This window comes from Phacochoerus africanus, chromosome 5 (assembly GCF_016906955.1).
Source record: "Phacochoerus africanus isolate WHEZ1 chromosome 5, ROS_Pafr_v1, whole genome shotgun sequence".
NCBI classification, from domain to species: domain Eukaryota; kingdom Metazoa; phylum Chordata; class Mammalia; order Artiodactyla; family Suidae; genus Phacochoerus; species Phacochoerus africanus.
Genome location: NC_062548.1, coordinates 130,479,348 through 130,495,274, shown reverse-complemented (window position 1 = coordinate 130,495,274; position 15,927 = coordinate 130,479,348). Strand labels below are relative to the sequence as shown.

Genomic DNA, 15,927 nt, shown 5'->3' with positions numbered 1-15,927 from the left:
CTGAGCCTTGGATGAAAAAACATAAAAGAAAAACTCCTCTCACCCAGCTATGAAACCATTTCCCCCAGAGACTTTTCCCAGTCTAACTGCTTATTTTCATATTTAAGAAAAAAAAAAAAAAAAAAGGCCGGCTGCGATGCCATCAGTCATGTTCCGCTGCAGGTGACAAGCGTCGGGCTAGCGCTTCACCCGCAAATACCCAGGTACCCACTAAACATGTGCCGCGGCCCCGCCTCCGAGAGGTAGAGGATGCGGAGGTCTGAGAAGGCTGCTTACATATTAGCAACACCGTGTCCCCATCTAGTGACCTACGTGAGATGCTTGTCATTTAAAACAGGCTACCTCCTGCAGTGCTGTGATATCTACGGAACCAGGGCGACGCAGCCTTCGGAGCACAGAAGCTCCTCCTTCCAATCGCTGCTAAAACCCCACTCAAACAACAGAGAGGGGCCTTTAAAAAGACACAAACCCTGAGAGACGAGGAGGCCAGGAAGGGAAAGACGAGCAGTGAGGTTCAGCAGCGAGAGAGGAAGGGCCAGCGCCTTCGTCCGCAGCGGGGGGGCCTCTGGGGGGCGAGGACATTCCTGGCACCAGGGCCGCAGCCCACCCCCCAGGCCCTCCTGACGCCAGCTCTCAGTCCTCGGAGGGCTGGCGGCCAGGCCGTCACCCTCGACGCAGGAGCATCCGACCAGCCAGGAGAAAGGCTGCAAGGCCACTGCCACCTGAGGCCCCCACAGGCGACAGCGGGGCCAGGTCAGCGCGCGGAGGAGGCTGGGGCCTGGGTCCACCTCAGAGCGTCCCCTCGGCTTCTTCAGTCTGAACAAATCGCCGTGGATCATAGCAGGAAAAACTACTTAAAGAAAGGTTTTTGTTGAGAAAATTCCCCAGCACTAAGAAGCCTCAGTCCCTGGACGGCCAGGGCCTCCCAGGTGGTCTCTGGAAGGAGGACGGTCCCCAGCGCCCCCCGCCCGGCGCCGAGCCGCGACGGACGCACCTCGGGCCCTTCCTCTTCCTCGCCTTCCTCTCTTATTTTGGAGGAGAAAGTCCTAGAGAACTTCCTGAGGAAAAGAGGCACGTGCGAACTTTGGTGTTTGAGACTCTCTTTCCTCGTCTGCACACGGACTGCCTGTCCGGGCTGGAAACAATTTTCCTTCAGAAAAGAGCAGGGGCCTGTGATTCTGTGTCCCACCCGCGGGAGGGGGAGACACGCGCCAGGGTGCTGGCGGAGAAGCAGGCGTCAGTGGCGGTCATTCCAGAAGCGACTGGGCCGAGGGAGGTCCAGAAAAGCAAGAGCCACGCGACACCTGATTTCCACATCGTTCTCTCGAGCTGAGGTTTAGACAACTGGCGAGGAACTGAGGGAAGACTCCATGGAGAACTCACAAAAAGTCAACGACTAGTCCAGAGAAGGCTAAAGCTGTGCAGGAGACTAACTGCCTGACAGAGACTCGGGCGTGAAGAGCGTTTGCAGGTCCTGACGCAGTAAACGCCGAACACCGACTCACCTGAGGTCATCAACAGACAACGCCTGACATGCAAAAGTCAAGAAGCAGTAGTGAGAGACGTAGAGTTTCACACCAACATTAGAGCTAAAAAGGCAAAAGTGTCAAGAAAGGTGAAAATGGGGATTTGGGGGGAAGAAGGACAGATGGATAGCCAACATTCCGAATCAACTTGGAGACATATTTAGTTTTTAAAACTCGAGGAGTTCCCTGGTGGCCCAGTGGCTAAGGATCTGGCTTTGTCTTTACCGGTGTGGTGGGGATTCGATGCCTGGCCCTAGAACTTCCACATGCCATGGGTGCAGCAAAAAACCAAACAAACCAAAGAATCCCTAAAACCTCTGTGTGTAGAAGTGTAATTAAAAAAAAAAAAAAGAAAGAAAGAACGAACTTCTAATTGGCACTAAAGGCTTTAAAAAATACCATGTTGGATGTTAAAAGTGATCTGCTCCACGCGAGTGTCTATTTTATCTTTTCCCCAGTGAGCTGAGTCTTTCCACACACATAAACCGTCACTGGCAGGGAGCAATCTCTGAGGCTGTGAGGACACCTGCCCCACGGTCTGCAGGCCACGGATGCCGTGGACCTGACCAAGGGGCTGCAGGATCTGCGAGAAGAACGTTCATACAAAGCCTTAAGGCAACAGTGAAAATGCGGCAGCAAAGGCCAACAGGTGAGATACGGCACCTGTAAGAAAGGCGGCTCTGGCCACAACTCGCATCCTTACAAATCAAATGGATCAGCGCCCACACGCCTCTTCAAGCTTCTTGTTCATGCTGGGAGCCTAATACATATTAGCTGAAAGAATAAATGGATTAATTCTTAGCCAGAATTAATACCACCACATGTCTAAGTTCGGGTGAGGTCCAGACAGCGCTTCTAGACGTGTGGTGGGTCATCTGCCACTGCAGATCCAACAGCAACCGAACGGTAAACACCGCGTTAGATCTTCATTACGCTATTGGTGGTACCGACATCTGGGAACATATGTCACCACCGGCCTCGTGAGTTTCAGCAGAACCGGAGCAGAGCCAGAACCGCACCCCCCTGACTTTCAAAGCAGAACTCGTGAGAGCTATTAAAGCTCCTGAGGGTTTGAAGAGCTGAGTTCAAAGACAAGACTAATGAACTGCGGATGGATTTAACAATGCTTTCAAGCGTTCTTTACAATTATGATGAAGGATTCTGTCCTTAACTCAGGAATGATGTTTAGGGGCATTTTAATTAGATTAAACTGTGAAACAAATCATACTGTCTGATCACTTTCAGGTTTTCAAATGATTACATTGAAGGATTTCTGGAAAGAAACTGAAGTCTGATAATGGGGCCTGACTTGGGTCCGCAAGCCACTAAAAAGCCAAGGAGGGGCCCATTTGACAAACCCCACTTTCTAGCAGGATTGTGTAGTTTACACGGCGACAAGCACGGTCCTTCAGCTCCCACAGTGGAAGGGAAACCACTGGGTGATGGGTGATACGGGCTTCTCAGGTTCCTCTGCCCGCACTGCAGTGGAAACAGCACCACGTCGGACGCTTCGTCACCGGAGGACCCCATTCACGTTCTGACTACAGCTGCTTTACAGGCGCAGACAACCGTGATGTGCCCACTGACTGCAGATCACCCGGCATGGTTCTGGCTCCCGCCGTCGCTCTTACCAGCCTGCACGACTGTCCACAGCCGTAGGGCACCTGTGTCCCCTACCTCCTCTGGTCGCACCTGATCTTAACCGAAGTCCGTGCAACGAGGGGGCGCCGTGAGAAAAGGGGGCTTTCGCCACACCTTCATACTCACGAGAGCTCTTACAAAGGCTCCTGAGCTGTGTTCACCACGCCGCACCAAGTATCGAAATTCAATTTTGATTGAAGTGTCCTACTCTCTCTAACGTTAAGTGGGGTAACGACCCACAAGCATGAAACACAGAGAGAAAAGAACACATCTGCAGCCTAAACTGCTCCTCTCCCTTCCTGCTGAGCCTTTAGGACATGTCAAGCCCAAGACGGCTTTCACTGTCTGAAGAGGGACTTGATACAGCTGAAAGGTCACCTGCCTGATCGTCCTCAGGCTGAGCCAGCGAGAGACTCCGAGTGAATATGCTGAGCACAGAGTCGAGGCACCTCACGGCACACACCTTCCCTTCCTACCCGGAGGAAGCTGGGAAGGAACTCCGCCTCAGCACATAGATACGTACATTTATATAAGTTTAAGGAACTGTTTCAACCTTGCTGTGTTATTCACACAGTGCAAATGGAAACATAAAGACCGCCTGTGTATCCATGAAATATTTACTTGGGTTTCTAAAAGTTAAGCTTGAAATACGTTAAAAGAACAGAACGCACAAGGAGGCAGAGGACGACAGGGAGCAGTGAGTGTGAACCCACTGAGTGGTCACAGCCCGCGGAGTTGCCGTTGGGGGGGGGGGTAGCGGAAACGAATCCGACTAGTGACCATGAGGTTGTGGGTTTGATCCCTGGACTCACTCTGTGGGTTAAGGATCCGGCGTTGCCGTGAGCTGTGGTGTAGGTCACAGACTCAGCTCGGATCCTGTGTTGCTGTGGCTGTGGTGTAGGCCGGCAGCTGTAGCTCTGATTCGACCCCTAGCGTGGGAACCTCCATATGCCTTGGGTGTGGCCCTAAAACAAACAAAACGAGAGAGAGAGAGAACAGAGCCAGCAGACTCCTCCTGAGAGCTCCAGACAGCCGGCCAGGTCTCAGTTCGGCCGTCCACCCAGGCGGGTCCTGCGGGCTCTCGAGAGAGAGCAGACCTTCCCGGCTCATTCCAGAGACCAGCCCGCTGGGTCACCGCCCGTCTGATCTCAGCAGAGGAGAGGACAGCACCGAGGAGGAAGGAGGAAGCCTTCCCACACGGGGGGAAATTCAAAAAATCCCCTTCTGTCCAGACGACACCAGCTAAACGACACAGTAACCCTTTGTCTACGACCAATCTCTGCCAATTTTCACATCAGTAAGAGAAGGCAGACGGCAGTTATTCCTCAGAGCACATGCTCCCAGTAACGCCACGTCTAAATGAAAGCGGGTTACTTCTGAAGCTCTAAACAAACCTAGGAAGTATAAACAATAAATACATAAACAACCTAAACACTGGACAGAAAAGCATCATTTAAAATACATCCACAAGCGAGAAGAAAACTATTCACAAAGAATTTTTAATAAAATGGGAAGCCATGTGTGTTACTTTATAGAACCAGGATAAACATCTTATTTACACAAGAGTATCCCGTAATTATAGTTCACAATTTTAAGAGAACTAAGACAGGAAGGAAATTCACTAAAATATTAATGAATGATGCCTTTCTCTGGATAGGATTATATGGGTGACTTTCTCTGTTATATTCTTTCCTATTTTGCAAGCTTCTTATATTGAGCATATGCTACCTTACAAGCAGAGAAAAGAAGAAAACTAAATGCATTTTTAAAGTAAAAAGACAAGTTACTAGCAAGGAAATGGAAAAACAATTTTATTACTATTTTCCCGGCCTTATAAAACCTTACCTTAACTTTCTTTTTCCATGTAGATTTTTGCTTCTCCTCCTCTTCTTCAATTAATTTAAGTGCCAGCTCTTTGTTAACTTTTGGCAATTTCTAGCAGAGGGGAAAAAGAAACTGTACTGAAATACCGACATTTTAGCTTTAAAGGTTAAAGCAAAGAGCGGGGACAAAAGTGCTCTGTGTCCTACCTGCCTGGCTAATTTGGACGCATTCATTGCCTTAAAAACTTAACAAGGAGTTCCCTGGTGGCCTTGTGGTTGGGGTCCAGTGTTGTCACTGCTGCGGCTCAGGTGTGATCCCTGGTCTGGGAACTTCTGCATGCTTTGGGTGTGGCCAAAACAATAACCCCCAAAACCCCCTTAATCTGGAGAAAGGGAGAAAGCTGACACTAGTCTTTTGTACGGAAACTGTGTGTGCACGTGTTTTAGACAACATTCAGTTACAAAGGACTCGACCACTGGTGGTTCACCCTGACCTAGACTGGAAGCAGCAGGAGACGGAGTCTACTCTTCTGGTCTCCCTGCTGCTGGGCGGGTGTCACGGGTCACAGTCTCCTGCCCTGGCAACAACAGGTGGCTCCAGCAGAGTGAAGGAGTCCAGTCTGCGGAGCCCCCACCCTCCCAGGAACGGCCTCCTTCGGCCTCAAGGACCCTCCTCAGCGGTCTGGGCCCCAGCCCCGGGCCCGTCTCTTGCCCGAGGCCCAGCCCTGGAATGCTAGCTGCTTCCTGCAGCCGCCGCCTCTTAGCGGCACCTTGGTGTTCTTGCCGATTCGGTTCTCTGCTACCAGAGTGACAATTCTTCACATCAAATTCTATTAGGAGGAGTTCCCATCGTGGCTCAGCGGTTAACCAACCCGACTAGCATTCACAAGGATGCGGCTTCGACCCCTGGCCTCACTCAGTGGCCAAGGATCTGGCGTTGCCGTGAGCTGTGGTGGCTCAGATCCTGTGTTGTTGTGGCTGTGGTGCAGGCCAGTGGCTACAGCTCCGATTCGACCCCTAGCCTGGGAACCTCCAAATGCCGCAAAAAACCCCCACCTCTCTATTAATATAACTAGTGTGGCCTGATTCCTGTCTTGACCCCGATGGTCTAAGGATCTTTTTCTAGGACCCAAGCAGCTAGCCTAAGACACTGCCAGGCGTCAGTAGGAAACGGATTGGCAAAGCCCCAACACTCTGAATCTAAATACCCACTTGAAAACAGAATCAGACTTTCTCGGTAGGGCTGCCAGTATCAGTTCCCCCAGCTTTAGAGCCACAATACCTTCACCACCGAGCCCATGATGATAAAGCTGCCAAGACTATCCACCCTCCTGACCAATAAGCTACACCAGGAACACGAGTAAACTAAGGAGGGAAACACGAAGACATGGACGGCGCGCTTCTTCGACTCGCAGACGAAGCGAAACCGAGGAGCCCGTCTCGAGGGCCTCCGGGGACGAGCATTTTACCTTTAACTGGACTCTCTGGGCTCGAGTTTCTTCTATCTTCTGCCGGATCTTATCCTTCCTATATTCTTCATAAGCAAATGGATTTACCATCAACTTCACCTTTTCGAAGTGAAAACAATTAGAAATAAGAGAACTGCACCGAGCAGCACATTTCACACACACCTGGACGGACACGCCAAAGAACAGATGGCTTACACATCTCGAGAATGTTTTCTAAAAATGCAGGTAAGTAGAGAAGAAGGGGCTATGGAGTGCTCCTCAGTCACCAAAAATAAACTGTGCTTACCTTGTGATAGAGTCTTATATCCATGAAAAATCCATGCATGTATGCGCGGAGAAACGGGGACCCAATGAGATGCGTGAGCCCTGTGGAAAGGTAATCAGAAGGGGGCAGGTCCCTGTGAAATCTTGATTAAAATGCAACTGGTTTTCATGGACAACGATTCGATTATAATTTTACTTCTGAGTAAAAATTTAAGGATTAGAATTACTCTTTTCTTTTCTTTCTTTTTTTTGTCTTTTTGCCTTTTTTCCTAGGTCCGCTCCTGCGGCATATGGAGGTTCCCAGGCTAGGGGTCTAATAAGAGGTGTTGCCACAGGTCTACACCACAGCCACAGCAACACAGGATCCAAGCCGTGTCTGTGACCTACACCACAGCTCACGGCAACGCCAGATCCTTAACTTACTGAGCAAGGCCAGGGATCGAACCCACAACGTCATGGTTCCCAGTCAGATTCGTTAACCACTGAGCCACGATGGGAACTCCAGAATTACTACTCTTCTTTAATAACTGTGAAGAAAGTTTTAATCTACTTCAGCAATATCCTTACGTATTTTTAATGTCATGCTAAGCATAAGAATGATTGGAAAGGTTTTATGAACGACGACAGACTGGGAAGGGACGGCGCCTACACTAGGGGTTCTCGGACTCTTGGATTCCATGAACCAGTTCAATTTTAAAAAACCACACTAAGCTCAAAACTGGGTGGTCAACTTTTTACTGCCAAGTAGGAGGGGTGGGGAGGCACCACCGGTATCGCCCATAATTTCCGAAAACGAAGGATACTGTCACAACAATAAAGGGCATGGTTTTCCCCCCAAAAAAGAACAGCTGGCGAATGTACACCAACATATATATTATATACACACCTACTCCATCATGGATGAATGACAAGGTCACTGCCCATCAGTGTTTGGGAAGCCTGCTTTAAACAATACCTTCCCTGGAGTTGGGTCGACTTCATTTAGAATTAACGTTAATTAACAAAAACACGTTAAAATTTAAAGAATGACTTTGTGGCAGCTGATAGAAAATAATTCTGTCTGGATTAACTGTGCTCTAAGACATAGGTTAAAAATAAAGTTTCATAACCTCCGTATTAATCTATTTGTTACACGTGGCTATCTTCTTTTAACACTCAACTACTGCTGAACATGTCTTTGTTCTAAAGTCAACTGTGTGGCCCAGACTTGCAGAGAACGCAGCATCATCTAAGTTTTCCCGTTTTCAACCATTTGCTATGGAGCCTCTTCCCAACCACAGAACAAGACCAGCAAAATCTACTCTCATTAGCCTCAAACCAGTGCTGGTCACCTAAGATGCTAAGTTCATCGGAGGCTCAGGAGGGCTGAGAGGAAGGGCACAGACACTAGGTTTAATTCGAACGCTCACAGTTACTGCTACGGAAGCCTTTGGTAAGCTCATCTTTCTGCGCCTGTTTCTTGACCTATAAAATGAAGTCGTGATAGTATCCACTGGAGTTCCCGCCGTGGCTCAGTGGTCAACGAATCCGACTAGGAACCATGAGACTGCGGGTTCGATCCCTGGCCTGGCTCAGTGGGTTAAGGATCCGGTGTTGCCGGGAGCTGTTGTGGTGTAGGTTGCAGATGTGGCTTGGATCTGGCCTTGCTGTGCCTGTGGTGTAGGCTGGCGGCTTCAGCTCCAATTAGACCCCTAGCCTGGGACCCTCCATATGCCGAGGATGCAGCCCTAGAAAAAGACCAAAAAAAAAAAAAAAAGTATCCACTCCACCGCTGTGAGGAGTAAGGAGCTGTACGGAAAACATTCAGAACACTGCCTGTTTCATGGAAGCCCTAAGGGTTGGCCATTATTAAGAAGCATTTCTTGGTTTGTGTTCTTTAAATCTAAGTTAACTGTTAAGGTTCTACATATTTGAGGATTCAATCTGTGGGTTCTAAGTTTTGGATGAGGTCTATTAATAAGCAAATCTACAAGGGGAGCCAAAAATCTCTTAGGTGCAGCCTCTGAGATTTCTCAAGACCTTATTACATTCAAACAGTGCTTGAAAGAGCATCCTTGACTGATCTTTCTCCTACACACGGGAGTGGGCTAAAAAATTCTTCCTCATGTGAGAGTAAAAGAGGCTTCAGTGGGCTGAATTTGTCGGAATCCTTTTCTAAGCAGACATTATACACACAATGTTGAGTGTCCGGTGTGTCAGAGGGAGAAGACCTGGAGCAGCAGGTAAATGCGACCCCCCCCCATCACCTGCAACGTTCAAAACTCCCAAACAAACAAAACCCAAACCGAGTCGAGAGACCTGTATAAACGTTTCATCATCATTATGTTTTCTTACCTAAATTTTCAAGGTCTTTCTTGGTGACAAATTTGTAGTCATCATAAACCGTGCTTTCTGGATTCTCTTCTAATTCTTCCGTCAAGTTGTCTAAGAAGGAGCACCATCTGGGAGCAGGACCCAGAACCTGCCGGCGTTGATAAGACGTGAGCAAGCGCACAGCTCACCACCTCGACTAAGAGTTAGGGATTTCACAGCCACTTTTCCTTCCATACGGTTTTTAATCCTTGATTCTATCAAAAGTACTTAAAAAAACCCAACTGCAACATGCCTAATCGAGTCTATAACAGAAGAGAATAAACAATGTAGGAAGGACTTAGGCTTATAAGGGGAAAATCTCAGTCTGGATACAATACTGATGAATATTCTTACAGGGGAACTACGAAATAACAACAAATAATTCCGGTACTGACAATAACATCCACCCAGAGCCCCATCACCTCTTTCACTCAGAACAGCACTCGAATCCACAAAAGCGCGCTTGTTACACCAACCAGGCTTGTTAAGCTCGCCACTCAGGACAAACAAACGTCTAAAATGAGAATTACCTTTAAGGGTTTTCAACTAATTACTTGATAACTACATTCCACCTTATATGGTCTAGCTTGTTTAAGTCATTAAACCTTAAAATTCGGTACACAGAATTCTTCAGATGGAACCTAAAATGGGTTGCCAGGATCCACGATTAGTCCCCCTATAAAATGCTGAGGAACAAAGGACTGAACAGAATTAATAACCAAACGGTAAACTACGCCTACTTCCATTTGTAACCCAATTACTGCCATAAAATACTGTGATTGCTTTTGACTTTTTTGCCTTGATACAAAGCTTTCCCAACAGATGCCTCACCCACTGAGGTCAACGCTTTTCCCAGAGGAAGCCACGCTCAGCGGGAAGCCATGCCACTGACTCGCCCTCTCCTGGTGGCGCTTTCAGAAGAGACCACGGGGCGCTTACGAAATGGAACTTCCATGACTACCTGCCTCTGTGTTTTGATAGCAATCAGTTACACAGGAAAAAAACCCCAAACGTAATGGAAGTCATCAAATCTCGCTTAAACTTTTGGGAGAAGGGAAGGAAGGAGGAAGAGAGGTATAACAAAGAAAATGGCCCCAGCATCCTCTTCATCATTAACAAAGAAAAGGAGCAGCTGTTAGATACGGCCCTGCTACTTGAGTTCTATTCTTCCGCCTGATCAAAGAGGGTGATCCCACACTCCCGCCGAAGGCGATGCGACTCAGGAACATGAGAAACAACTCCGGATGAGCACTGAAAAGTGCCATCGAGAAGTTTCTTATTAGCATAACCTATACACAATTTTAAAAAACTGAAGTAAAGATTTCAAGACACTAAGTGGTTTGACTATAACCATAAAAGACAAACCTTCAAGAAATGCAAGGCATTTAAAAAAAATTCAAGTGTAAATCACTTTAAAGAAACTACTGTGGGAGTTCCCTCTGTGGCTCAGCAGTTAATGAACCCGACTAGCATCCATGAGGATGAGCTTCAATCCCTGGCCTCGCTCAGTGGGTTAGGGATCCGGTGCTGCCATGAGCCGTGGTGTAGGTCACAGACGCAGCTCAGATCCCCTGTGGCTGTGGTGTAGGCCAGCAGCTGTAGCTCTGATTGGACCCCTAGCCTGGGAGCTTCTCCATGCCTCAGGTGTGGCCCTAAAAAGCAAAAAAAAAAAAAAAAAAAAAAAAGGGCGAAAGAAAGAAAAGAAAAGAAACTACTGTGATTTTAAGCAATTTTAGGACAGTAACTTGAGGTTGACAAATACTGATGCTAAACGCTACTACAGGAGTTCCTGTTGTGGCTCAGCGGTAACGAACCCAACTAGGATCCACGAGGACACGGGTTCGATCCCTGGCCTTGCTCAGTGGGTTAAGGATCTGGCACTGCGGTGAGCTGTGGTGTAGGTCACAGACGCAGCTCAGATCTGGCGTGACTGTGGCTGTGGTGTAGGCCGGCAGCTGCAGCTCCAATTCATTCAACCCCTAGCCTGGACTCTTCCACATGCTGCAGATGCAGCTCTAAAAAACCACAAAAACCAACCAAAAAAACTGCCACGATTACATAAAAAAGCCCTGTGCTAAACCAAAGTCCCCAACCATGCTCTTCTCCTCGAAGGAGTTAAAAGCAGAGCTGGTGCAGATGGCACAGGCACGGGTGTGCTCACACATGCACACACACACCTGGCTATTTAAAGCAGTGAGCGGAACTGGTACTGAGTCCACAGGGAAGACGGGTAAGGGCAGCATGAAACAGGCCGGGCTGGGACACTAGATAAGTATATTTGAAAGGATTCCAAGCTGGAACGAACATATGAGAAAGCCAGAAAAACTACGGCACCCCTTCTGAGAGTGAGAGCTTGAGCACCTGCAGCCACGAGGGTATCTGGTCCCCACCAGCCACAAACCCGCAAAAGCAAAGCTCTGCCATGCACTGGTGTAGGGCCTAGGATGACAACCTTCTCTTCTAAACGGGAAGAAAGGATGCTATTAGCACGTTTCTAAAACATACGATTGAAGATACTGTTCTCTTGGCCAGGGGGTGGGGGAGCCGGCGGGCTTCAACTTCATCTGATTTCCAGACCCTACAACACTGCCTGCCAAGTAATAGGTGTTGGCTAAATAAATTCATCAATAAATCAATTCATACATAATCCACATACAAATGCATTCATGAATGTCACTGCCCAAGGTATCAAGACTTAAAGGGTTCTGTTTGGCCAAAGTATTTTTTAAACTGTCTTTATTCAGATTAAAATACTCAAATATGTCACCATAAAACTACTGGATAGAGGGACATTTTTTTGGTAAAAGTCAGATCTATCCTGCCTCCTATGCCAGGGGGCACTGGTTGCCAGAGTGGTTTCACCTTTACACCTTAAACTGGTCATAAGCACGGTCTTCAGAGACAGTGAGTGAGGAGATGACACTGGGTTTACTAACTTCTCCTGGGGGCGGAGAGGGAGGGATACCAAAAGGCCAGACCAGATCCGAACTTACTTTTCCCCAGTCTTTTTCACAATGCTCCACAAGACTCTTTTGATTAGTTATCTGGATTCTAATGGAATTGTTTTCAATTGCCTCTCCAGGGATAGGTCGGGTGATGGTAAATAATCTCAGCGATCAAATTAATGGCCATTAACTTTTACAGAAGGAAACATTTCCATCAAAAACAAAATTAAATCTAATGGGTTGATTTTATTAATCACATTCCCCCACTTCCTATTCAGAGAAAAAACATCGGAATAACCATAACAGAGTTGAAATCACTGATGTAACTTGTCGTAACTGTGGGTTTTATCCACATGGGAGCTTTCTTCAAAGTCTACCATTAAACTGCAAACACGGTGGCTGGCTTAACCACACGCTCAGCTCTCAAGTACCCACAATGACCACAGTATTAACTAAGGTGTAGAAGTCCCTTGCTATCTTTATTCATAAAACATATTGATCCTTCAACTAATACTTTAAAGATAGATTTACTTATTCCTAAATTTCAGGCTTCACAACTTAAAACATCTTACTTATTTATTTATTTATTTGTCTTTTTAGGGCTGCACCCTTAGCACATGGAGGTTCCCAGGCTAGGGGTTGAATCTGAGCTGCAATCACTGGCCTACATCACAACCACAGCAATGCCAGATCCGAGCTGCGTCTGTCACCTACACCACAGCTCAGAGCAACGCCGGATCCTTAATCCACTAAGCGAGGCCGGGGACTGAGCCTGCATCCTCATGGATACCAGTCAGATTCGTTTCCGCTAAGTTACGACAGGAACGCCCCAAAATATCCTTTTAAATGACTGGTGTTTAATAGCACTGCTACATCAAAAGTTTCCAGGTTTTCTGTCTTGTCATTATTTTGCTGTAATCTACACTGCAGTCCAACCTGACTACTCCTTGATCATCTACATTTTTATGCACCCTAACAGTTTTTTTCAGGACTTGGTGAACACTCTTCTATTTTAAACTTCTAATACCTGTTGATGTCCTTCCACTTTTTACTTATAAGAATTTCCAAAAAAAAAAGGAAGAATTTCCTAAAGTCACTTAGCAACTTTAAAGACAACCCTATCAGCTAATCTAAATAGAAATACACTGTCCTGGAAAATAGGAAGGAATCTTTACGAGTGTGCTAGGGGAAGGCCTTGTATCTGCTTGCTCCAATCCGTCTGGGCACAAGAGTCACTTTTTAAAGTACAGGAAAATACACGCCACGTACCCAAGCTCAGCGCTCTGTGATTACAGTCTACCTGGAAGATGCTGATCATACATATGCTTAATTTAAAAACTCGCAATTCTGGAGTTCCCGTGTGGCTCAGCGGAAACAAATATGACTAGCACCCCTGAGGATGCAGGTTCAATCCCTGGCCTTGCTCATCGGGTTAAGGATCTGGCGTTGCTGTGAGCTGTTAGTGCAGGTTGCAGACCTGGCTCGGATCCTGCGCTGCTGTGGCTGTGGTGTAGGCCGGGCAGCTACAGCTTGGATTTGACCCCTAGCTTGGAAACTCCATGTGCTGAGGGTTCCAGGCATTAAAAAAAAAAAGATTAAAAAAACCAAAAAACCCCCTCAACATTCTCATATATTCTGGTGGTAGACAAAAATGATTAAGGATGTGGAGAAAAAACAATGAAAATTAAAATTCTTAGGGAGATGACAGAGTGAGTACCCACCCCCACTCTTTTTCTGAAAAACCACTGTGCCTCATCCCAAAGCTGGGTGAAGGCAGAAATAAGGACGCAGGACTACTGGATGGATGGCTTCAACAGATCAAGGGGGATTAAAATAACAACCAAGCATTATTAACGCTATTAGAAACAAAGAACTAAACTGAACTAATTCAGGATAAATACCATAATTTATCCTACTTACTTAAATGCCGCTGAGTATTTCTACTATCGATATGAAAATCACTGATAATTAAATATGAATAGCAATTAAATATGAAATTGTTATCTTGAGGATTTTTTTTTTTGTCTTTTGTCCTTTATTTAGGGCCGCACCAGTGGCACATGGAGGCTCCCAGGCTAGGGGTCCCATCAGATCTGTTGCTGGCGACCTATGCCACAGTCACAGTAATGCCAGATCCAAGCCGCATCTGCCACCTACACCACAGCTCACGACAACGCCGGTTCCTTAACCCACTGAGCAAGGCCAGGGATCGAACCCGCAATCTCATGGTTCCTAGTTGGATTCGTTTCCGCTGCACCACAACCAGAACTCCGTTATCTGGAGTTTTTCACTGATGATTTCAAAAATAATTCAAAAACTTACTCAACACACATTAAATAACTTTGTTCTATTTTGTTTCTTCTGCAATAACTTTGAAGCACAATAAGCGCGCGCACGGGAAACTCTGACACAGAACATCATTAGAACACACAAAAGTATACAGCACATCCAAGTACAGGCAGCTGGTTTTTCAAAGTATTCTTTTGTGCAATTTTTAGCACACACTGTGGCACACACAGTGTCAGCCCTCTGAGTGACAACTGGAGAGAGAACGGGGATGGCGTGAGAGGGGAAAACATCACGTGGAAAAAGAATTTAAGTGTGTTCTTCAAATAACACTGGGGCCCCCCCGGGAGGAGGCGGATTTCAATTCAGTTTTCATTTATCACATATGTGAGGTGCACAGCTACTACGTCCTAGGTGCAGTATATACCCTATATGAATTAGGAGGCAGAATGAAATTTTTCCCTGAGGAAAAGTTAATTCATACACAGCAACACTTGGGTCAAAGGACTAGGTGATTCTCAATTCCTCAACTTCATTCACTTATTCTGAAGGTTAACTGGGCGCTGAAGAACAGCTGAGTGCTGTTCGGTACATATAAGGCAAAGTCTGGAAAACAATCGAGTACAATATAATGTGATTAGCGTCACAGAAGAGAAATTTCAGAATGGTTCTAGGGAACCTTTTATCTGCTGAGGCAGGAGATCAAAATAAGCAGCTCTGAAGGAGGTATTTGATCTAGGCCTTGAAAAACTCTTAAGACGTCATGATCTCACATTCAGTACATAGAATTTAATGCAGCAAATAGCATTTAGTGCTATATAAATCTAATTTTGCTCTTATTAGTTATACGGAAGATGTTTAGTTGGAGGAACTGTCAATTTTACCTCTTAGTGACCTTTTACTCCTATTATCCTAGAAACTCAAGTGAAACATTATTTATAAGGACACCATTGAACAGATAAGAACTACTCTTACTGATAAGCAACAATGGACGGAGTTCCCGTCGTGGCGCAGTGGTTAACGAATCTAGGAACCATGAGGTTGCGGGTTCGGTCCCTGCCCTTGCTCAGTGGGTTAACGATCCGGCGTTGCCGTGAGCTGTGGTGTAGGTGGCAGACGCGGCTCGGATCCCGCGTTGCTGTGGCTCTGGCATAAGCCGGTGGCTACAGCTCCGATTAGACCCCTAGCCTGGGAACCTCCACATGCTGCGGGAGTGGCCCAAGAAATAGCAAAAAGACAAAAAAAAAAAAAAGATAAGCAACAATGGAGAATGTGAATATAAAGTAACTTTACCACCAGCCACCATGTAACTTATCTAATAATTTTATTATAGAACTGTTTTCAGGACATTCTAAATGTAAATATAAATATCAGTTTCTAGAATTAGAGCAATAATGAAAGCAATAAGAAAAGCAAAAATAATAATGGCAGTAGCAACCCACACTCTTAAGAGGTAGGGAGTTTTCTCTCCCATTAGAATTTTAACCCACATCTAACCTCAAATCTGTTGCTTTTACTCTAAGGCCATAAATATTTATCAGAAACTACTGGGGCCCAAAAGCATTTGAATCTGATTTTTCTGCATCTTCAAAGGGAACGCTGCATGTATACTGATTTACGT

General features: G+C 46.4%; 1 protein-coding gene across 1 annotated transcript in view; it reads right to left on the bottom strand.

Annotated features, from left to right (window-relative positions):
- The window catches only part of NOL10 (nucleolar protein 10), a 94,094-nt gene that overhangs the window by 16,121 nt on the left and 62,046 nt on the right, over positions 1–15,927 (bottom strand). Inside the window, exons 14-17 of the mRNA XM_047782655.1 lie at positions 9,058–9,184; positions 6,746–6,825; positions 6,460–6,558; positions 5,013–5,102 (exon numbers count right to left, since the gene is read on the bottom strand). Of these exons, the coding sequence (XP_047638611.1) occupies positions 5,013–5,102; positions 6,460–6,558; positions 6,746–6,825; positions 9,058–9,184 (396 nt within the window). The remainder of the gene's footprint in view (positions 1–5,012; positions 5,103–6,459; positions 6,559–6,745; positions 6,826–9,057; positions 9,185–15,927) is intronic.